The 22,546-nt window shown below is 48.7% G+C and overlaps 2 protein-coding genes across 3 annotated transcripts; one reads left to right on the top strand and one right to left on the bottom strand.

Annotated features, from left to right (window-relative positions):
• Positions 1-502: 502 nt before the first annotated feature.
• On the bottom strand, positions 503-9,167 carry LOC123631812 (HLA class II histocompatibility antigen, DP alpha 1 chain). Of its 2 annotated transcripts, none has more exons than XM_045541811.1 (5): positions 8,946-9,167; positions 4,505-4,750; positions 3,881-4,162; positions 3,520-3,670; positions 503-809 (listed from the first exon to the last, which is right to left on the bottom strand). In XM_045541811.1, the coding sequence occupies exons 1-5, from the start codon at positions 9,025-9,027 to the stop codon at positions 806-808; spliced, it is 765 nt and encodes a 254-aa protein (XP_045397767.1). In that variant the 5' UTR covers positions 9,028-9,167; the 3' UTR covers positions 503-805. The 2 variants fall into 2 exon arrangements, with proteins under 2 accessions (XP_045397767.1, XP_045397766.1); XM_045541810.1 differs by having other exon boundaries at positions 3,504-3,670.
• A 1,846-nt stretch (positions 9,168-11,013) lies between these two features.
• On the top strand, positions 11,014-20,887 carry LOC123631814 (HLA class II histocompatibility antigen, DP beta 1 chain). The gene is made up of 6 exons (XM_045541814.1): positions 11,014-11,217; positions 15,755-16,018; positions 19,034-19,315; positions 19,853-19,963; positions 20,300-20,323; positions 20,625-20,887. Exons 1-5 carry the CDS (start codon positions 11,118-11,120, stop codon positions 20,317-20,319), a joined length of 777 nt encoding a protein of 258 aa, XP_045397770.1. The 5' UTR covers positions 11,014-11,117; the 3' UTR covers positions 20,320-20,323; positions 20,625-20,887.
• Positions 20,888-22,546: the final 1,659 nt, after the last annotated feature.

A 22,546-nucleotide genomic window follows, 5' to 3' on the forward strand; every position in this document is an offset into this window, starting at 1 on the left:
TTTCATCCAGGCGGGGTCAGGACCTTCAGTAACTATACCCACAACCCAGTTTAAAACCACACCTTTATAAAAAATTAGTCATATGCCACCTAGTCCTAGACTTTTAGCAAGAAGAATTCAGACTCTCTCAGCTTTGAAATATTGAAGAATTTATTGATGTCAGGAAGAGGGAAGTGAAGAATTTTTCAAAGAAGACCAGAGGATGGGAAACCCAGTGAAGGTGTAATCTTTATACTAACTCTACAAAAGTATCAACATGTATCCATTACCTTCTGTTTGTCAGGAGCTTTACTAAGGACTGAGTGCTTTAAGGTCAAAAATAAGGACGGAGGCCAGGTGCGGTGGCTCACGCCTGTAATCCTAGCACTCTGGGAGGCTGAGATGGGAGGGTCGCTCAAGCTCAGGAGTTCAAGACCAGCCTGAGAAAAAGCGAGAACCCATCTCTACAAAAAAAAAAAAAGGAAAAGAAAAGAAAGAAAAATTAGCCAGGCCTGGTGGCACATGCCTGTAGTCCCAGCTACTCGGGAGCCTGAGGCAGGAGGATCACTTGAGCCCAGTAGTTTGAGGTTGCTATGAGCTGTATGACATCGCTTCACTCTAACCAAGATGACAGAGCAAGACTCTGTCTCAAAAAAACAAAAACAAAACAAGAAAAACCACACAAGGACAGAACTTGAAGGGTCAGCAGTTAAGTCAGCCATTGGGGTGGAGAGCACTTGCATTGAAAAGGGAAATTGCGACTGGGAGTTTGTAGGGCAGCTGGAATTCAGATCTCTCCTACATCCTCTTCTTTTCAGGAATTTTGTCACCTGTAGCAAGACACACACAGTTACTGTCATCTCGGGGTTCAGCACTTGAAGCTCAGACCCACTGTCCTCACTGCCGTTATACCTGATCCCCCGTTTCTCTGCCCTGTTTAGGTCCCGGGGAGACGGTGGTCACCCCTGCATGTGCCCTGGTCCTCCAGGTGAACAGCAGTTAGAAGTCAAGGAATACCCTAAAGGGACCAAATCTCACCCCAAACCCCAGCTGACTTTGGGGGCATCCCAGGTGCTTCAAGTCTCTAGAATATTCTGAGAAGGGAAGGGCCACATTACTAGGCCAGGGCAGAAGCTCAACTCCAGAATGACGGCAATGAAGGAAGGAGAATTGCTCACATTGTGTAAAACTGCTCTTTGAAAGGATTCCAAAACCAAGCATGTTTTCTCATATGACCTCTGGTGAACATCTGACACTGCTCGGCACTCCCTCCTTCCGGAAATTCTTTACTTCCTTGGTTTATGTGATAGCATATTCTAATTTTCTCCCTCTCTACTTTTCTCCATTTTCTTTGAATACTTCTCTTTTGATATTTTGTTAATCATGTAGTTTTGCATTAATTTTGATTTTTTAAGATATTTCATTAAAATGTGGTTTATTTTGATTACTGAGTTCTTTTGGTGCCCCCTAAACTTTGCACCTGAGGCAAGTGCATCCCTCACCTCACCCTCGTCTCAGGCTTGCTCTCCACACTTCCTCTTAACATCTGACACTCTCTGTTCACTTCATTCTGTTATAATTATCAATTATCATGGAGAGTAATTATAAATGTGTTTGAACAAAGAAAAAGAAAAAAGAAAGAAGTGTCCTAGATATTTACACATACTACAATGTCTTGTAATCAAAACACTAGGATACTGGCACAAGAAGAGACAAATAGAACAATGAATAAGATAGAACTCAGACATAGATGAATCTATTTAATATAAGTAATGAAAAAAATGCAAAATCACCCAGGCGAGGTGGCTCATCCCTGTAATCCTAAAACTCTGGGAGACCAAGGTGGGAGGATCAATTGAGCTCAGGAGTTTGAGACTATCTGAGCAAGAGCGAGACCCCGTCTCTACTAAATATATATATATATGTGCATGTGTGTATACATATATAACATTAGCCAGGTGTGGTGATGCATGCCTGTAGTCCCAGCTACTCGGGAGGCTGAGGCAGGAGGATCGCTTGAGCCCAGGAGTTTGAGGTTGCTGTGAGCTATGATGATGCCACTGCACTCTAGTTGGGGCAACAGAGTGAGACTCTGTCCCCCCCCCCCAAAAAAAAAGAAGGAAAAGGAATGCAAAATAAAACAGCATATTCCTTTATGTACATGAAATTGGCAAAAATTAGAAAACTGGATGTCTAGCATTGATATGAATTTAAGGGTTGCAGAAAATTTCAGGTGCCACTAAAGGAAATAGTGATTAGCACGGCCATTCTGGTGTACAGATGGGCAGGACTTAGCCAAATTGAGGAGTTACATCCTCAGTGACCCTGCAACCCCTTTCTAGGGAACATACGTTCCAGGGATGCAGGTCCGTGGGCACATGCAAGTCCACACGAGAATACAAGGATTGTTTGCAATAGTGGAGGGCCAGCAGTAATCCAGGTATGCCAAGGGGAATATAGACAGGTGGAAGTACAGAGTAGAACACTATGGAACAGTTGGAAGCAATGGATAGAGGTGCAAAATTAGATCTATAATATAATTCCATTTTGGTTAATTAAAAATACATGTACATGAAACAATGCTACGTTATACAGGATACATGCAAATAAAAGGAAACTCATCAAATCCATTAGAATGTTTAACGCAGGGGGTGGGAACAAGAGGTTAAATATGGGAATAAAGACTAGGGCTAGAAGGGAACAAACAAATCAACAGAGAAAACCTGGCAGATCCCATGATGATGGGATGTATGAACTGGGGAGCATGATGGACTTAACCCTTTGCACCTATGGTCCAGCACAAATGACGATAATAATGATAATGAAGTAGATGTGGTCACCCGCATGGAAGATCACTAGCTAATGGGAAGAGAATTACAGAAACATACAAATACATAAAACATGGTAAGCTTTATGTTAACTAGAAAACTGTGGGATCCCAGGAGGGGCATTTTTGTATGAGCTTTGCCATTCAGTGAGTCCAAGCAGAGACGGCAAACAGTTTGTAGGCACCTATCACACTGTGTTGTGATTATGTACAGAAATACGGATCTGGCTTCACGACTAGACTCTAGGCTCTTGGCGAGTTTGGACGTGCTCTTTTTCTTCATAAAAGACCAAGTGTATAGGACAGTTGTTAAGCAAACAATCTTGGATCCGGACTTTCTGGATTGGAACGCTAACTCCACTACTTCCTAGCCATGTGACCTCGGCCAAGTTGCTTAATGTCTCTGTGTATGCACAAAGATGTAAGTATCACTCATGTATAACGGTGACAGTAATAGTACCTACCTCATAGAGAATTTGTGAGGATAAAATGAGTTAGTAAGTGTAAGTTCTCAGAACGGTGCGTGAGCATATTAAGTGCTCGGTAAATTATCAGTGTTGCTGTTATGCAGCTTCGTGCTTCTAACCCATTAAGAGATCAATGTACACTTATCAAATTGAGTGTGTCGTCCCTCCCTCACGTAGCACAGGTCCTAGGCTCCCTCCTCTTTTCCTCTGACTGTATCCTAAGGTCCCACCTCTACAATAACTCACAGGGGCCCCTGGGCCCGGGGGTCACGACCCGAACGCAGAGCCTTTATGATGAGCACGGTGCCAGCGATGATGCCCACGAGGCCCAGCACCAGGCCCAGGGCGCAGAGCACGGTCTCCGTCGTCTCAGGCACCTGGACGGGCTCCTGGGCCTCTGCCGGAAGAATGAAGGGGGTCGGAAGGTGCAGTGAGCGCAGGGCCAGCCTGCGATGTGTGTGGGGGGTGAAGGTTAGGGACCAGTTGGTGGCGTGTTCACCCTCGGGGAGGCCTGAGACGGGCGGGTGGGGAAAGCTGGTGCAGAGGGCACAGGTCCGGGGAGCAGAGGGTGCCAGGGAAATCAGGGAGAGGAAAACGGGCTCCGTACCCCAGTGCCTGAGGAATGGCTCGTCCAGGCCCCAGTGCTCCACCTTGCAGTCATAGACGTCCTCGGCCGAGGGCACGAAGGTCAGGTAGTGGAACTTGTGGAAGTTGTAGTCTGTTCTGGGCAGGAAGAGGCTCTCAGCGACACCCTCAGTGACCGGCTGTCCATTGCGCAGCCACGTGGCGTTAAGCACTGGCGGGAAGAACTTGTCGATGTGGCAGATGAGGGTGTTGGGCTGGCCCAGCTCCACAGCCTCCTTGGGAAACACAGTCACCTCTGGAGGCTCTGGGAGAAAACAGGACCCGGTGAGTCACCGGTGCTGGGATGAAGCACAGAGACTGCACCTTTGGAGTGTGTCCACGTCGGGCTCAGACCTTACGGTACCTCTGGGTTCCTGAATCAGAGCCAGGGGTCTCACCCCACCGGCCAACCTCACTCAGCTCGGCCTTTCTCTAGTGTGAGAAGGGACAACGAAGCCCTCGCCTGCACTGGAATAAGCCCGCAGCCACTCAGGGGAAGGGGCTCGCCCAGCCGTGGGCCTCTGGTTCTCCCACTCTGGGCTGGCAGAGGGGCCCTCCCAGCCCTTCCCAGTTGGGCTCTAGAGGAAGAAGCAAGGACAGGCAGTACCATTGGCGTCCTGGGTGTGGTTGGAACGCTGGATCAGGAACTTCAAGTTGTTGTTCAATATAGCGATGTTAGCCAGCCCACCCTGAGCCTCAAAGGAAAAGGCTTGGGCAAACTCCGGAAGATGCCAGACAGTCTCCCTCTTGTCCAGATCCACGTAAAACATCTCATCCTCATCGAACTCAAACATATACTCTCCTAATGGGCTATGCTTCTGGACAAATGCAGCAAAAGTTGACACATGGTCCGCTGCATAAAGTAGAGAAAAACATGGCAAAATATAAGTATGAATATGTAAGTGGTGGAGGCCAGAGAATGAATAAAGATTTATGCACATAAAAAGGCAGAAGGAAAGAGGTCAAAGGAAGGACATATGGGGAAGGAGGAACATGAAAAAGGAGATGATGCAGAAGAGACAAGAGCAGTTACAAGGAAATGAGGGAGGAACAAAATGAGAATATCGTTGAGAAGTCAAGCTGCTTCCTGGTCTTTGAAAGTCTGGACATCCTGACAGCCCCGAAATAGTAATAATAACAATAACAAGAGGCCGGGCGCGGTGGCTCACACCTGTAATCCTAGCACTCTGGGGGGCCGAGGCAGGCAGATTGTTTGAGCTCAGGAGTTCGAGACCAGCCTGAGCAAGAGCAAGACCCCGTCGCTACTCAAAATAGAAAGAAATTATATGGACAGCTAAAAATATATGTAGAACAATTAGCCAGGCATGGTGGCGCATGCCGGTAGTCCCAGCTACTTGGGAGACTGAGGCAGGAGGATTGCTTGAGCCCAGGAGTTTGAGGTTGCTGTGAGCTAGGCTGACACCACGGCACTCTAGCCCGGGCAACAGAGTGAGACTCTGTCTCACAAAAAAAAAAAAAAACAATAACAAGTAACATTTGCTGAACGCTTACTATGTGCCAGGTGTTGTTCTAAATACTTCACATATTTCACTCATTCAGTTGTCACAATAACCCTATGAAGCAATTACGTAACATACTGTTTTACAGATCAGGAAATGCAGAGAGGTTAAGCAACCTGCATGAGTTTACACAGCTATTGGTGGAACTAGTAGAGAAGTTTTTGTCTCCCCATAAGATTTCAATTCCTCTAGGACCACAGGTGTAAAATTATCTTTAGAGTTATAGGAGCAGGGGAGGTAGAAATTTTATTTTCTTATTACAGAAAAGGGAGAAAAGATAGAAAATCACGAGAGAGAAGAAAACATCCTTCAAATTTTATTCCTCTTTACAGTCTTTAAATTTCTGTTTTCGTCTGTGAACATGAAACTGCAGAGTGTACGGTTTTGTTGATAATAGTTTTCATTTCAGGCATATTAAATTCAAGAGTATAGTACAGTTATTTTGGCATTGGTTCCAAACTTTCTTCTTAATTTAGGTTTTTATTTTGTTTTTGATGGAACTACAAATTGTTGCAGAGTTCGAAACATCTGTGGGATTTAATTTCTTTTTTCTTAGTCTTTATTAGTTTGCAAGAAGAAGCAAAGATAAAAGGATAAAAGCAAATACCATCATTAAATATAGCAATGAATATATGAGAGCTTCTGCTTTAGAATGATAGATGAATAAGAGTGCAAAGGGACTTCAGGGCTCATCTAGTCTAACCAGCTAACTCATGGATTTCCCTGTGAGTTTGCAGCCCTAGACTGGCCAATACAATCATCTCTCTCCCTTTCTCTCTCTCTCTCTCTCTCTCTCTCTCTCATCACTTTTCTAGATCTTTTTTTTTTTCTGAGACAGAGTCTCACTCTGCTGCCCAGGCTAGAGTGAATGCTGTGGCGTCTGCCTAGCTCACAGCAACCTCAAACTCCTGGGCTCAAGCGATCCTCCTGCCTCAGCCTCCCGAGTAGCTGGGACTACAGGCATGTGCCACCATGCCTGGCTAATTTTTTTCTATATATATTTTTAGTTGGCCAGATAATTTCTTTCTATTTTTTTAGTATGGACAGAGTCTCGCTCTTGTTCAGGCTGCTCTCGAACTCCTGACCTCGAACGCTCTGCCCGCCTCAGCCTCCCAAAGTGCTAGTATTACAGGCATGAGCCACTGTGCCCAGCCCAGATTATTTTTAGTTGACAAAAATTGTGCATATTTATTGTGTACAACATGTTTTGAAATATGTATACATCATGGAATGGCTAAATCAAGCTTATTAACATATACATTACCTCACAGCTATTTTTGTGGTGAGAACACAAAATCCACTCTGTTAGTGATTTTCAAGGATACAATACATTGTTATTAGCTATAGTCACCATGTTGTACAACAGAACTCTTGAACTTATTCCTCCTATCTAAATGAAATTTTGTATCCTTTGACTAACATCTCCCCAACCCAATGCAATCATCTTGATTCCATTAATTTGAATGGGTAATAAAAGATATTGGGATTGGGAGAAGATATTGAGTTCAGTGTAGGACATATTGCATTCAGAATACTCAAAAGTCATCTAAGTAGAAATGACACATAGACGGTTGTATACGATGGCTGATCTCAGGAGAGGGGTTTGGCCCAGAGAACTGAGAGCCGTCAGTGGCAGGTGAAGGCTAGATGAACTTTTCCAGGAAGAGTGCAAAAAATAAGACTTGCAGAGAGCAGCGGATGTAGCTCTGGGGAACATGATAATTAAGTGGATTTTCAAAGGAAAAATAAGGAGGATCCAGAAAAATATGAGAAAAATAAGGACAGAGTAAATTAAAGGAGGATCTTTTAAAAAAGTTCCAATGAGAAACCAGAAAAAGGCCAGGTGTGGTGGCTCACACCTGTAATCCTAGCACTCTGGGAGGCTGAGGAGGGTGGATCACTCGAGGTCAGGAGTTCGAGACCAGCCTGAGCAAGAGCGAGACCCCGTCTCTACTAAAAAATAGAAAGAAATTATCTGGACAACTAAAAACATATATAGAAAAAATTAGCTGGGCATGGTGGCTCATGCCTGTAGTCCCAGCTACTCGGGAGGCTGAGGCAGAGGATCGCTTAAGCCCAGGAGTTTAAGGTTGCTGTGAGCTAGGCTGATGCCATGGCACTCTAGCCCCAGCAATAGAGTGAGACTCTGTCTCCAAAGAAAAAGAAAAAAGAAAAGAAAAGAAACCAGAAAAAAGTGGATTACAGTGCAAATATTATCAAGAACTCAAGTCAGAGAGATACTGAAGTACCCACTGGATTTGATCTTATGTAGAGGTTCCTGACAGCTAAGATACGAGTACGCTTAGTACTGTATTAGAGACAAAAATCAGAAGCTTAGCTATGAGGGTAGGATGCAGAGTGAAGGCAAAGTTGTTTTGTATTGGTTGGTTCATATTTATGTTTTTAGGGTAAAGAATATGTTTATATGTTGAGAGAGAAGGAACGAGAGGGGAGGGAAGCACTGCAGATACAGCTGAGTTAATTAGTAATATCTACCAAGAATCCTAAAAAGTATCATATCTATGTGATGATATGTTCATTACGGTGTATATTGTAATACAAAGTGACCATCAGGGCAACAGGTAGGTACTCCTGGTTCTCCCCAACCTCCTCTTTACTTCTTCACACCCTTGGACCCCACACCTTAAATAAAATTACCTGGGGGCCAGGGTGCATCTTTTATGTTATAAATTATAATCCTTCACATCACTAGATTTTTGGATGACAATATCATGCCCAGGCTTGATGCCCCCTGATGTCGGCCACAGAAAAAAGTGTATTCATCCCCATTTATAATCCCTGGCTGAGTCCTTGTGGTTATCCAAAGTCTGAGCCTCCCAGTGGTCCCCTGGGTCTTCAAGACCTGAATCACAAGGTGAACAAAAACATGCAACACTGCTGTCCTGAGAAAGGAAGCTTGTGGACCACCCACAAAGACCAGGGAAGGGTCCTCGGGTCCTGGGAGACAGGAGGAGTACAGGAAGACTCTCAGCACCTGCTCTCCTAGCCTCCAGCACACGGAGCCCGTAACTCTGGGTCCCCCAGAAGCAGCCACACAGAGCAGAGGCTGGGGATCCAGGAGAGATATGAGGGGAGAGGGGTCCCTGCAGGGCTCAGCTAGAAAGTCACTGTGTGCAGAAGTCTGGGGAGTATGATCATCAGAATTGGGTCTGGACATAAACCTTGGCTCTTCGACTTGGTGTGTAACCTTAGATAATATATTAATCTTTTTGACCTTCAGTTTTTTCACCTCTAAAATGGAGGTAATAATATCTTCATTGAAAGTCCTTGTGAAATGTAAATGGGAAAGAAATTAAATAGGTGTCTAATAAATTGTGGCTGCTATTGCTATTATTATCATTAGAGCGAATAGGACCAATGGTAAACCCCACACTAGGGAAAGAAGAGAGAAAACGGACATAGAAGAAAATAAATCAACGAGTCCCTAAAATCTCTAATTCCTGAAACAGTTCACAGTAGCCTGCCCCCACCTCCCGCCCGATGCTCTCACATTCCCCTGGCTCTCACCCTTGATGGCCTCAGCTCCTTCCAGATGCAGCAGGAAAGCCAAGGAGAGGGCTCTCAGGATCACAGTTCTGCTCTGGAACATTCTCTCTTCAGGGAACACGTTGTGGGGTCTGCAGTTGACAACTGTGAGCAGAGGAACAGTAATGAGGCACTGAGGCAGGCTGGGGGCAGACAAGAGTTCTGAAATTGTGGGCTTCTGTCACCTGAAAATGCCCAAACTGGGTGGAGAGGAATCAGCATGGCTAGGCTTAACCAATCACAGAAGTAACAGAACTGACATTCTCTGTTGCTGGGTAGAGCGAACACTGGAAGGGCTGGGGACGAGATGGGAGAATTTTCAGGGACCAGCATGGGCAAGGGAACCCTGATTCATAGTTCATTTTCAGAGTTAGAGAAAGAGGCTCGACAAGACAAGTCACACATTCTTCTGATGCCAAATGTTTTATATAATTCCCTTCATTTCTCACACCTACCCCCATCCCTGACATTCAGATGATCTTTTTGTCCATTATTTTTTTCTAAATGATTTTAAAGTTATTTCATCAAGTTACAAAAGTATTCTGCTGGTATTTAGGGATATATGCACTAGCTAATTGAGAATATATTGATCTTTATTCAGGCCCACCTGCCTGAGATATCTATTCTTATTTACTCTTTTATGTAGAAGTTTTATAGTTTCAACATGTAGGTTTTAATTAACTTGAATGAAGTTTATGTTTAGTATGGTTCTTTTCCTGGATACCTTTGCTAGTATTATTAATGTCCATTCTAAAGATAAATTACAGGCCAGGCACAGTGGCTTATACCTGTAATCCCAGCAATTTGGGAGGCCAAGATGGGAGGATCACTTGAGACCAGGAGTTCTAGACCAGCCTGGGCAGCATCGAAAGATCCTCATCTCTACAAAAAATTCACACCACTAGCTGGGCATGGTAGTGCATGTCTGTAGTCCCAGCTACTCATGAAGCTCAGGTGGGAGGATCACTTGAGCCCAGGAGTTTGAGATTACAGTCAGCTATGATAACGCTGCTGCATTCCAGCCTAATTGAAACCTTAGGCTATATAATTCTTTTTTCTTGCCATTTCACATGCTAGCATTTTATTTACATTTTAATATCTGTATAAACAAATATTGCCAGTTTGACATTTTCTTTATTAGAATTGGTGATAGAACAGAATCACATTTGTAAGTGTGTAATGTTCTTTGAAAGTTTAGAAAAATACTATTAATACAAGAGAATCACATGCTTTGGAGGAGGTAGGGTCTTTGATGATTTTTTTCATTTCCTTCCTAATTTACATGTCTGTTTACATTCCCTGTGAACTTTACGTTTCCAAAGCTATCTCAGATGTGTTTATCTAGTTTGACCTTCAATGCATTGCTGTAAAAGCAGGTTATAGCATCCCATAATGAAGACAAAGAATTGAAGGCCAAAAGAGGCAATGAACTTAAAGTTGCATTCTTACTTGCTAGTACATCTATATATCCATACTTTCAGGTGAAAGGTCCCTAGACTGAGCCCTGCCAACCCTAATGACAGTCCTATGGAAGGACCCCGTGTCACTTGCACATCTCAGGACAAACAGACCTCTGGGAGAAAGAAAACATGGATGATGCTAAGCCTAAATGTGCCCTTGAGCAAAGGCAGGACAGACTCCAGGTCTCATTTTGAGGTCTAGGATGGGCACTCTAATCGCTTTAAATCATGTCACTGAATGACGCTTTACACACTGAGATAGCTCTTATTCCACCCCGTGCCATTTCCTGTGGGTGTGTGAGGTGGGACAGGGTTGGGGGAGCGACAGTCCCCATAGATGGGACAGCAGAATGTTTGGGATCACCTTCAGAGCCAAGAAAACACAGGATCTCCCACAACCTCATGACTTTCCCACCTGTTATTAATAAAATGAGTGTCACAGTCCTCCATCTGTCATCTTACCTGCGTCACACACTTGCCATTGTCAGACCTTTCACACCAACCGTCTGCCCAGTGAGTGATGACTCATATAAGGCTCAGTGCCCATTGGTTCTCTTCTCAGAGGCTGCCCAATCCCAGGGCCACCTGAGACCATTTGGTTCATGGTCTCTAAGATTTCAGACGGGAGCTCCATTTACTGAGTCCTTCTTGTCCTGACTGCACCTCTCCACATTCTACCACCCTTTTCAGCTCCATGATGGTCCTGCACCTGCCGGAGGGCCCCTGGACAGCGGCTCTGACGGTGTTGCTGGCGGTACTGCTCAAGCCCGTGGTCCAGGGCAGGGCCACTCCAGGTAAGCGCAGAGCGCCTATTGCTGGAGTTCTGTCTCAGCGAAAACACCCAGGAGACTTTCTCTTTCAGGGACCAGACTCTGAGACAGGCCAGCGCCCTCCCTTCCCAGCTAGAGAACCGGACTCACCCCATAGGGCAGGCTGGCGTCCTGCAGGCCCGTTCCCTCTCCCAGGGACACAGGCATGCGAGCTGGGCAGAGGTGCCAAGTGGTCAGTGTGTCTGTCTGTGGTGGGAAATGGGGCCAAGAGGTCTGGGATGACATCGGAGGGACCAGGTTTCCCCAGAGAGAGGTCGGCAAGTTTCAGCCTCTGGGCATCCCGGCGTCTGCATCACAGCCTTGAGGGGACTCGGGCCGAGAGCCCTTAGCTGAGGGTCCAGGCTCGGAAGAGCACTGTGCCCATTCAGTGCGCAGGAGGGGCCTTCCATTCCCCTGGGCAGAGCGGGAGCCTCGCCCCGACAGTGACGGCAAGACGGGAGGAAGGGCGCGACAGCCTCTGCTTCCAGGGCCTGACAGCGCTGTCGTTGAAGCTGTTCCTCCCAACCTTCCCAGGCCCTGCTTAGAGTGCCAGGCTGGGCTGAGACTCGTAGCAAGAAGGAGAGGAGGACGGGTAGGCCTGTGAACGGGCTGAGTGCAGGTTATCAGACAGCCAAGGAAGCAGGAACCCAGGCAAGAGCCTCTTCCTCATGCTGCCTCCCTGTGGCTGCTGCAGTGTCGTGGCTCCCACAGTCCTGGTTCCCTCTCAAGACGCTTCTTAACTTTCTAGTCCAAATTCACAGCAACAGCAAGAGGGGAAGGGCGGGGAAGTAGATGTCTTAGTTTCCCCTTTCCCACATAGATCCTCCCTCTCTTAGACCCTCCACAGCCCTCCCGGGACACAGGAAGGCTGCACTGTCCTCGCTGCACTCCCTGCTGTTCCAGGGGTAACAGTACTTGCCTCTCTGGGTACAGCCATCAGCCCCAAGGCCCCTCGCCCCCTACCGCAGGTCCCTTGGCTGACAAGGGCAGAGACTGGCGCTTGTGGTCACAGATGGTGCTGAGAACTCACTAGCAGGACGGCTCAGCTGTGGGGACTGTGGCCTCGGAATCCTGGGAAGAGGACAGGGGTGGGGCTGGGAAGAGAGGAGGCCAGAGCAGTGTCTGATGACACTGCATAGTGCCCAGCAGGAGGCGAGGGGACAAAGTGCCACCATCCCATAGGAAGAGCTGTCCTGCAGGATAAGGGGCAGCCTCAGAGCCACCAGGGAAAGCCAGAGGCAGGACGATCAGACAGCAGAGGGGTGCGTGTGGTGGTGGGCAGTGAGCGGGCTGGAGGGCAAAGGGTGGTTTGAGATTTGCAGGAGGAATGAGATGAGGACGTGCAGGCCTGGGACAGGGACTGAGGGTGGGTTGCCAGGCACCCTGCTCGGGGAGTGTGGGTAGTGTGGGCAGGGCAGATTCCACACTTCCCTGCCTGCTCCACACAGATCCTCAACTGCACACAGGGCCGGACAGAAGCGGCCTGAGGAGTCAGGCTTTGGCTGGAAGGGGCTGGGCTGGAAAAGCTTGGTTGAGACAACCTGACAGGGGCCATTATGGGACACAGCAGATGGACTGGAAGAAACCAGAATCATGCAGGGGACATCCCTTTGCTTCTGACAGACTTTTAAAATGGGCTTTTCGAGGCTGAGTTCCCCCATCACCACACCCACTACCCTGGGCTGTAGGGCCACGCTCCCAAGTCCTCCTGTCACACCAGCTGGCACTAGCAGAAGATCCCTTTGCATTGGAGTCTTCGTGTAGTGACTCTTCTATCATTTTCATCCTCCAAGTAAAATTACCAGGACAAAAGAGAAGCGAGAAGATACAGTCAGCAAATAGTCAACACAAACTTTTCGATGTCAAGGTCTGGTCCACCTGGCAACTGCCCTTGACACTTTCCAGTAGCCCCTGAGCTGAGCTAGTTCTTCCCTCCCTGGTTCTTAGACTTTCGCACATATTGAAACAGATCACACAGTGTAAAGGGGAAAGGAACTGACATGTATTGAGCAGAGCCAGGCACAATGCTACATATTTTACATATTTTAACGTATTTCATTCTCACAATACTTTTGCAAGGTAAACGGTGTTACTACTAGTAATGTTAATATTTTACATTTCAAGAAATGGAGACTTAGAAGGCTATTTCTTGGCCAAGATCATGTAGTTATAAGTTGTAGTGAGGGGACTGGAATCCAGACCTGCCACGTGTTCTTTGTCTTATATCATGTTGCATCCATGATATCCTCCTGCAATTTTTAAAATATACTTTGTTCTGAATGAGAGATGAATTCACATAGATCAGTGGTTTTCAAACTGTGCTCTGGGTCATTCAACTGTCAAGGGTTCCACAGACAGGATAGTTTCTTAAACACACAGAAAAATGATTTCAAATTACACAATAAAACCACCCATTACTTATGTCTGCTCTGCAGGTAACTTTTCCATTTAAAAAGTTAAATAGTGCCACAAATAGTTTGAAAACTATTATTCTTGAGTGAAAAATGTTCCCTTTCTGATAAATGAGGAGGAGAAACGAGGACTAGCAGATTAAAATCACAGGATACACAATGAGAGTGGTGCAGGTACTAGGGAGGGCAGAGGGGAAGGAACGTGGCCAGAAGGGGGCTGTAGTGATGGGCCTGGGAGATTTGGGGGCTGGGGCCCAAGACACCAGCGGAACAGGCAGCTCAGGACACCTGAGGCAAGAGATGGGATCTGGCCTTTGCAATGACACTGTACACTAAGGAAACACTCTGGTGTCCCCGAGGCTAGTCACACCCCTTCTCCACCGGCCTCTGCCACTTGTTGTTCAGCTGCTAATGAGGTGTGAGGTCAGACCTAATTCCCCAAACGAACCCATGTTCTTCAGACCATCACCATGGTGACAGAGGTGGCAGACAGATCACCCCTGAAACCACCTCCTTCTGACTCCTGGAAACCCCAGGTTTATTTTCTTCTACCCTCAGGAAGGCTCCCCAGTATTTGAAGCTAGAGGAGGCAGTGTGCCTGCCTCTACGGTTTGGGGCTCCTCACCCAGGGATGGGGAACCTGAGGCCTCAAGGCCACCTGTGGCCCTCCAGATCACCAAGTGCAGCCCCTCGACCAAATCCAAACTTAACAGGACAAATCCCTTTATTAAAGGCATTTGTTCTGAAAAACTTGGATACAGTGAAAAGGCTGAAGGATCCAGAGGCCTAATTTAAAATTTTAAATTAGGCTTTAACCTTTCCCACTTCCTCTCATTCTCCCGGACATAGTGCGAACCAGGTGAGCATCCCATGTGAAAGCACACGTGCAGCAGCACCGCACCTGCGCACTAAATGTGCTCTCGGAGTGTGTGATTGATCGTGTCTAGCACTTAAATTTCTGAAATTCTGTGTGATGAAGTAACAGAGACTGCTATTTTAGAAACATGCCTCATAAACATTTTGGAGTTCCCTCTTACGTTCCAGGAACATCGTTCATTTTATTTCTTGGTTCATTCATTCACTGATAAGGAAAGATTCACTGAGCTACGTTAGATACTGAACATAGAAGAGAGAAACATCTCACCTCAAGGTGTTAATTTGTAGAGGATGAAACATATGCAAAATGATCATCACATCACTTTAATTTCCCCGATGTCACCAGGAAAAGAGCAGGCCTAAGCACACAGGAATGTGCTAGGTCACTGCTCCTTCTGTGGAGACGTGACCTGCAGGCATTGCTGGTGGCTGTCCCTAGGAAGAGGAACACGTGGTAGAGGCTGGGACATTCCTCTGTATGAAATTACACCACCAATGCCGATAAACACAAGGGATCCCCCCGCCATCGGTCTCTGTGTGTTGTGGTGACTTTTCACACCTCCTGAGATCCATTCTTTCTACAGCCATGTTTGAAAAGTGCAAAGACACATTAACTTCCAGGCTAGGAAGTCTCTTATATACCAAGCTTTAAGAAAGTTTTAAGAAATGTATTGCTACATTTGCAGCATGGAAAACGAGAGCAAACTGAGGTACAGTCAAGGTACTGGCAGAGAAGAGAGCTGCCAGCTATGGAAAAGGGAAAGGGAAAAATAAGGGATGGCTTGGTGGAGGCAGTGACACTTGCACCCCTATTGTCACCAGGATGGAAACATCAGGCAGGGGTTGGGACAGAGAGAGCAGGGCTGCCCTGCTTGTCCCCAGCTCCTGCCCCCCTTCAGTCGCCACCCCACAGGAAATGTCTCCCCTCTACTCCTGCAGGTGTCAGCAGAAGTGACTACTTTGTCCTCAGGGTGCTCACCCCTCTCTAATGACACTGAACCACCCCTGAGCAGGGAGTCCCATTGCGACTGAGCAAATCCTCTCATTTCATGGGGTGACTGAGGCCTAGGAAGGTTGCGTGGCCGCCTAAGATGGCCTAACTCGGTATTAGGAAAAATTGTGCTTTAAAATCCAAACCGGCCAATCCAGAGTGGGAAGGTCTGGGGAGAAGAGTTAATACTGAGAGAGACAGAGGTAGGACGAGGCGCCGGGCTCAGCGCCGTCCCGCCCCGCAGAGAACTACGTGTACCAGGGGCGGCAGGAGTGCTACGCTCGGAACGGGACGCAGCGCTTCGTGGAGAGATACATCTATAACCGCGAGGAGTACGTGCGCTTCGACAGCGACGTGGGCCTGTTCCAGGCGGTGACAGAGCTGGGGCGACAGAGCGCTGAGGACGCGAACAGCCAGAAGGACTTCCTGGAGCGGAAGCGGGCTGAGGTGGACACGGTGTGCAGACACAACTACGAGCTGGAGGAGCCCATCGTGGCGCAGCGCCGAGGTGAGGCCGGGAGCCGGGGCTGGGGCAGCCGGGGGACCCAGGCCCGGATGGCAGGGAGACCTAGGCCGCCCAGGGCGTCGCGGGGGCGGGAAGGAGCCGTGGGGGCCGGGGATGATGGGGGCGCCCGGCCAGGCGGGAGGCTTGTCCCGGGAGGAGGCCTGACCTGGGCCGAGCCCAGAATGAGGGGAGACGGGGGCAGGCGGGTCCTCGGGCCTGGCAGCCGCCCTGGCGGGGGCGCAGGGAAACCACGAGACGGGCGCGCGCCCAGGGCTGTCGTGTGCAGCAGGAGACAGAGCTGCCACCCCAGGCACAGCGGGCCATGCAGAGAGGAGACTTGGGGGACACGGCGAGTCGGCGGCGCTGGTGGGGACAGGGGACGCCTGATGGACGGTGTAGGGAGGGGTCTGGAGCCAGGGAGGACAGCTGGGCTCCAGGAGACCATCTGGGGACAGGGGATCCCGTGGGAAGAGGGCAAAGGACCGGATCCTGGGAACTGGACGCGGTGATGTGGGCTAAGAGAGCGCAGCCTGCGAAGGGGACCAGAAAGCAAGGGCGCTGTGAGGAGCCCCCGGCAGGGAAGGGGCCTGGAAGCTGAGGCAGCGAAGGTGACCTCGGCAGCACAGTAGCCGGCGGTGCCGTGACTCAGGCAGGCCGAGCAGACAGACGTTGCAAGGTGGGCTGGGAAGCCGGGGAGGCCCGGGGAGAGCGGCGGGGGAAGATGAGGGTGGCTGCGGGGCATCGGGCCCTCTGCGCTGGGGTATTTGTCTTGGACCCCGCATGGCTGGCGCGGAGTGGAGTCTGAGCTGAATTGCGCTGTTCCTTCGGGCAGTCTGAGGGGGAAGGGAAGAAGAGGCGTGTGCAGAGTCAGGAGGACGTTTCAAGGATGGGCGAGAGGAGCACTGGCCTCTCCTGTCACCCTGTAGGGTGGCAGAGCCTGGTGCGCGGAGCCGAGGACACCTCAGTCAATAGCAGTGTGGGGCGGGGGTGAGACTTGGGCAAAACGAGGGCCTTGTCGGAGAGAAAAAGGAAAGCATGGAGGAGGGGGAAGGGAGGGGCTGGGGAAGTCACACCTTCCATTTCTCTTTTCCTGGGGAAGTACGTGGAAGGTAAGGTCATGTGCTAAGCGTGAGATGGTGCACAAATTGGGTGGGAATTAGGAGAATGACAAGGGTTAGGAAAGTTGCCGAAGTAATTAGTGGAGAGAAGTGTCCAAAGAAAACTTACGTGGACCGGGCTCGCTCCTTCACACCTGGAATCCTAGCACTTTGGAAGGAGGAGGCAGGAGGATTGTTTGAGACCGGGAGTTCAAGACCAGCCTGGGAAACACAGCAAGACCCCATGTGGGATTGAGTCTGAGCTCCAGCGCCCCCTGGAGGTCTCTTACGTGCGCCAGGCTGACCAGCTCCTGTCGGAATATGGAGCAAAGCACCTCCCACGGAATGTTCTGGGACCTTAAAATAGACACCCAGGTACACCCCCTGATGTTTATGGGTCCCTGTGGGGCAGAAATTAAATGTGATCCACAATCGGGATTCACACATGTGTTGAAGGGTCTGAAGGACTTGCAGTTTACAGAGGTGACTGAACTAGAGTGAAAACACAAGGTGCCTCTAAAGTCCAATCACACTGAGCGGCAAAGCCTGGCGACTCGGATAAGTCTGGACAGAAGGCAGAAATACCATAGGGGTAAAGGTTGTGGGTTATTCCAGACTGCACCTGTAGCTGGCCCAGCCCCTTCAGGGTATTTGCGTCTCTGGGAAGTAGAAGGTAGAAAGGAAAGAACTCAGTGAGTAAGGACCTAGAAGCCCTGATTTGGGAAACTCCGGTGAATGGGCTGTTCTCTGGGGCAGTTGCATCTTGTCTGCCTGCTGGAGAGGAAAGGGTGCTGGTGGCAGAGATCCGAAAGACAAACCGCAGGTGGCAGCATGGAAATTGACCCACAAGCTGCCTAGGAGCCAGGAGGACAGGGACAGCAAATGGAGAGCTGCCCAGGTGCAGGCATCCCCTGATCATCTGTGGGGTCCCGCAGGACAGCAAAGACGGTTCCCAGAGGAGGAACTCGGAAAAGGATGGGATTTCCACTAATCAAGCATGTAGGGGCTCAAAACATTGAGTTTGGGAATATTACTGTGAAAATGAAGATTTTGATTTTTTGTAGGAGAGGCAGGAAGATACATAGGTTATTTACAGAATAAGTCATGTCAAGCTTGCTTCATTTTATTTATTTTCTATGAATTAATAGACCAAGAGAATGACATTGTCTGTATATGTTAATTTCAAGAAATAATTAGAGGCCAGGCACGTTGGCTCACGCCTGTAATTCTAGCACTCTGGGAGGCCGAGGCGGGTGGATTGCTTGAGGTCAGGAGTTCAAGACCAGCCTGACCAAGAGTGAGACCCCGTCTCAACTTAAAATAGAAAGAAATTACCTGGACAACTAAAAATATATATAAAAAATTAGCCAGGCATGGTGGCGCATCCCTGTAGTCCCAGCTACTCAGGAAGTTCAGGCAGGAGGATCACTTGAGCCCAGGAGTTTGAGGTTGCTGTGAGCAAGGCTAATGCCACGGCACTCACTCTAGCCCGGGCAACAAAGTGAGACTCATTCCCACCCACCAAAAAAAAAGAAAGAAAGAAAGAAAGAAATACTTAGAGCAAATTTTGCATATTTTACATCAAGATAGAACATTAAAACGATAGGTAGTTTCACAGCTAATTAAATATTCTTTCTCCAAAGGCTGTTAATCAACTGCTTACAGTTTAAAATTTCTCCTAAATCTTCTACAAAGTACCGTCTTTGTCTCTCTATTTTCCTCAGTACTCATTGTTTTATTCAAGATCATGCATGCTCTATTTGAGAATCTATTTGTATCTTTTCGGTACCACCCTTATCTGACATACTAATCACATCATTCATACTGTAAGCATCTGCCAATGGATTCCATAATGAATATGTCTAATAAATAATAATAATCTCAAATGCTACTCTGTTTTATTTTTCTTCCCCACTCCTAGTCCAGCCTAAAGTGAATGTCTCCCCCTCCAAGAAGGGGCCCCTGCAGCACCACAACCTGCTTGTCTGCCACGTGACAGATTTCTACCCAGGCAACATTCAAGTCCGGTGGTTCCTCAATGGACAGGAGGAAACAGCTGGGGTCGTGTCCACCAACCTGATCCGGAACGGAGACTGGACCTTCCAGATCCTGGTGATGCTGGAAATGACCCCCCAGCAGGGAGATGTCTACACCTGCCAAGTGGAGCACCCCAGCCTGGACAGTCCTGTCACCGTGCAGTGGAGTGCGTTGCTCCCTGATGACCCGTCCAGCCCCCGCCTCTGAGGAGCAGGGACTCTCTGGCTGTGGGGCCCACTCATCTTGGCTCTGTGCCTATACCCTGGGCCATATCCACCCCATCTTTCTTCTACACAAGCCCCCGAGTGTAGTTTTAAGCTGGCGGCAATGGGAACTTGCCTGTCCCTGGCCTAGGGGATCTGGAGGATTCATAGTTCTCCCTTGTTGTCAGAGAATCCAGGAAATCAGATAACTTCCTGAACTGCCCTCACCCACGGGACTGTTCTCTTCTTTCTGCCTCTCAGCCTATTCTTAGTTCTTTTAAGAGACAACGGCCAGAGTCAGCATCTGTCCCCTTGCCGAGGTCACACCCTAAGTTCCAGAATTGAGGGGCTGGGTCTCTCTAAATTTCCTCCTTATCCAAGGTGTGAGCCCTCACCGTCCTCGTGCTGATGTTCTACAGCAGGCTCCGGGGTCTCAGACAGGACCTGAGCAGGGGTGCCGCAGGTGGAGGTGAGACTGACCCTGGGTCTGTTCTTCCCAGAGGCACAGTCGGATTCTGCCCGGAGCAAGACACTGACGGGAGCCGGGGGCCTTGTGCTGGGGCTCATCACCTTTGGGGTGGGCCTGTTCCTGCACAGGAGGAGCAGGAAAGGTGAGAAGCCCACGAGGTGCCTGGCACTTGCCTTTCCCCTGCCTTACCCACCTTCCCTGCTGAGGGGCTGAGACACAAAACAGTGCCAGAGAGTTCTGGAGCCCACTGAAATCGGATGATGGGGAGCGGGTGGGTCGGGGAGCAGAGGTGGCCCGTAGGGAGGGGGAACCCCGGGCTGGGATCTTAGCGCAGTGAGACTCAGGGGATCCCCGTCTACTCTGCCCGCCAGGGCGTCCATCGAGTGACGGACAATGGAACATGAGATGGGAAAGTTTCTCTAATTGTCTAAGGTACTTTTGATGGTTTAATCCATTCTCTTCCCTCTTTTCATTTCAGTCCAACGAGGCTCTCCGTAAACAGGTAGTATTCGTGCTTCAGTGTTCTTGAGGGGGTGGGTTGCAGAAGGACCTGTCCTTTCTCTGCATTGGGATGCTGAGGTCCCTCCTGGGAAGACAGTCTCAGGCCTGAACGTCTCCGTCAACCTCAGCCCTCGGGCGAGTGTGGGGAAAGGGCATGACTTTGCTCCACCAGTGAGGGAGGCCCAGATAAACTCTGCTCTTAATCAGGCCCAGTCTCCGTCTCTCACCGTAATTTTTCTCTCCTGGGACTTAGAGGCAGCGAGGTCAGCAACCTGGGTAACGTTTGTCTTTTACTCCCACAGGGTCCCTGACCTAACCTGAAAAACTACATATGCCTTGGAACAAGCATTTTTCTGTGTTTCTTAGTCCTGGAGGCTGGCTCTGGGGCAGACCCCCAACTTCCCAAGAGGATGTTGCTGCCAAGTATTTGCTCTGAAGCCAGTTTCTCTGGTTCTGCTGTTTGATTCAATGCCCGCTTGCTCTCATGGGCCTCCACCCAAGTTCCCTTCTCCTTAGCCCCATAAATAATAAAAACCCACATTGTTGTTTGTTTTAAGAATACGCACCAAGTCATCTGTGCCATTGTTTTTCTCTGAGGGTTTGGTAAACAGTAGGAGTTATGAAGAAATTTGCTGCTGGTTACTCGTAGGCAAGAAGGAAAACAGGAAAATGGGGATGGATATCTTAACTGTTGAGAAGTGGCCAGTTGGACATGGACTTCTGACTTACTGACTATGGGCTGCCCCATAGTCGTGTTTGGTCCCTTCGTGCATTTAGGTCCAGGACCATTATTCCTGGTTATTCAGTGGGGAACAGACTGTGAATCCGGGCTGTATGACCCATATTTACATAGCATTGACTCAGCATATAACTTATTAAAAGCAAGTACCAAACATGGCTTGGCCTTTTCAATGACTCAAATAGCAGAGACTTATCCTCTAAGTCTGCATGCATCCGCCCACCTAGCCCTCCTGTCCTAATTCCTACAGTGGGAAGTGCATCCACGTTGGTAGAAGACCAAACCAATATAGGTAGCACTCTTTCAAACACAGGTCTTTGTTTTAAAATCCAACATTATGGGTTCAGAGTTTTATATTAAGTTATCTTTAAGTCAAGATAAAGGACTTGGTCTAAGCTTTCCTTTTGTGGAGAGTGTCGGTTCTTACCTCCTGGTGCACACAGTGAGCGCTCAGCAGCTCCCTGATGCAGCCAGTTGATGGCGACTCCTTCCCTGACTTCTTACAAGCAGCTTCTGGCCTGTGTGCCCCTGGGGACCTGTCCCTGGTCGGATCCCAGGAGCTACTATGCTCCTCTTGCCCAGGTCCCCTCGCAAATCACGCTCTGCCTCTGGGGACCAGCTTCCCCGGTTTCCAGAAGGGGTCCGGGCTGAAGGTGCACACACAGAAGCAAACACAGCCGGAGTCTGCAGCGAGGATGGACTCACTAGGGAGGGATCAGGAAGGAGAAGCCACAGGCAAGAACCATCATCCATGTCTCATAATCCGATAAGTGCTTCATTTAATCCTCCTAACCTGGGGAATAGGACACAGTTTTCTTTTCTTTTTAAAATGTGGAAACTGAGGCTTGGTGAGGACCCATAGCTATCGCATCCTAGCAGAGCCACAAACTCGGAAAATTCAGATCTGTTTCCAAAGCGCATGCTCTTTCCATTACTCACCTTAGACAATTCATAGAGAGACGTGGTCCTTGCCCAGTGAAAACATCCTAACCCCTGTTTTGTGCAGCAACGTCAGCTGTCACACGGTGAGGTGAAGAGGACAGTGCAAATAAATGAGAACCCTTTAACTGGTTCATTTTCCCTTTTGGGTTCACAGGCAACACGTGACAAACCCGTGCAGCAGAAAATTAATATGATTATAATCCAGCCATTCAGAGACAGAAAGGGGTCTTGAGAATTCTGGAAAGTCTTAAAACCTAGAGCACTGTTAAATTCTCAGGTCCTGAGCACATGAATCCCATCCTTAGAGCCGCTAAGCACTGAACAGAGTCAACCCCAGCCATCCTTGCCCCTGTCCTCCTGCTGTAGGCTATGGCGGTGCCCAGGGCAGAGAGAACATTCTCTGGACCGAGCTCCTGGCAGATCAGAAACTGCAGCACCTGCACCCACATTACAGGTCCAGGATATGTACTCCTAGGGAGCTGAGGGTACAAGGAGGTGGGGAAAGGCTCTGGAGTCACAGGAAGAAGGCATCAGACACATCTA

The sequence above is a fragment of the Lemur catta genome, chromosome 2 (genome assembly GCF_020740605.2).
Source record: "Lemur catta isolate mLemCat1 chromosome 2, mLemCat1.pri, whole genome shotgun sequence".
In the NCBI taxonomy this organism is placed as follows: domain Eukaryota; kingdom Metazoa; phylum Chordata; class Mammalia; order Primates; family Lemuridae; genus Lemur; species Lemur catta.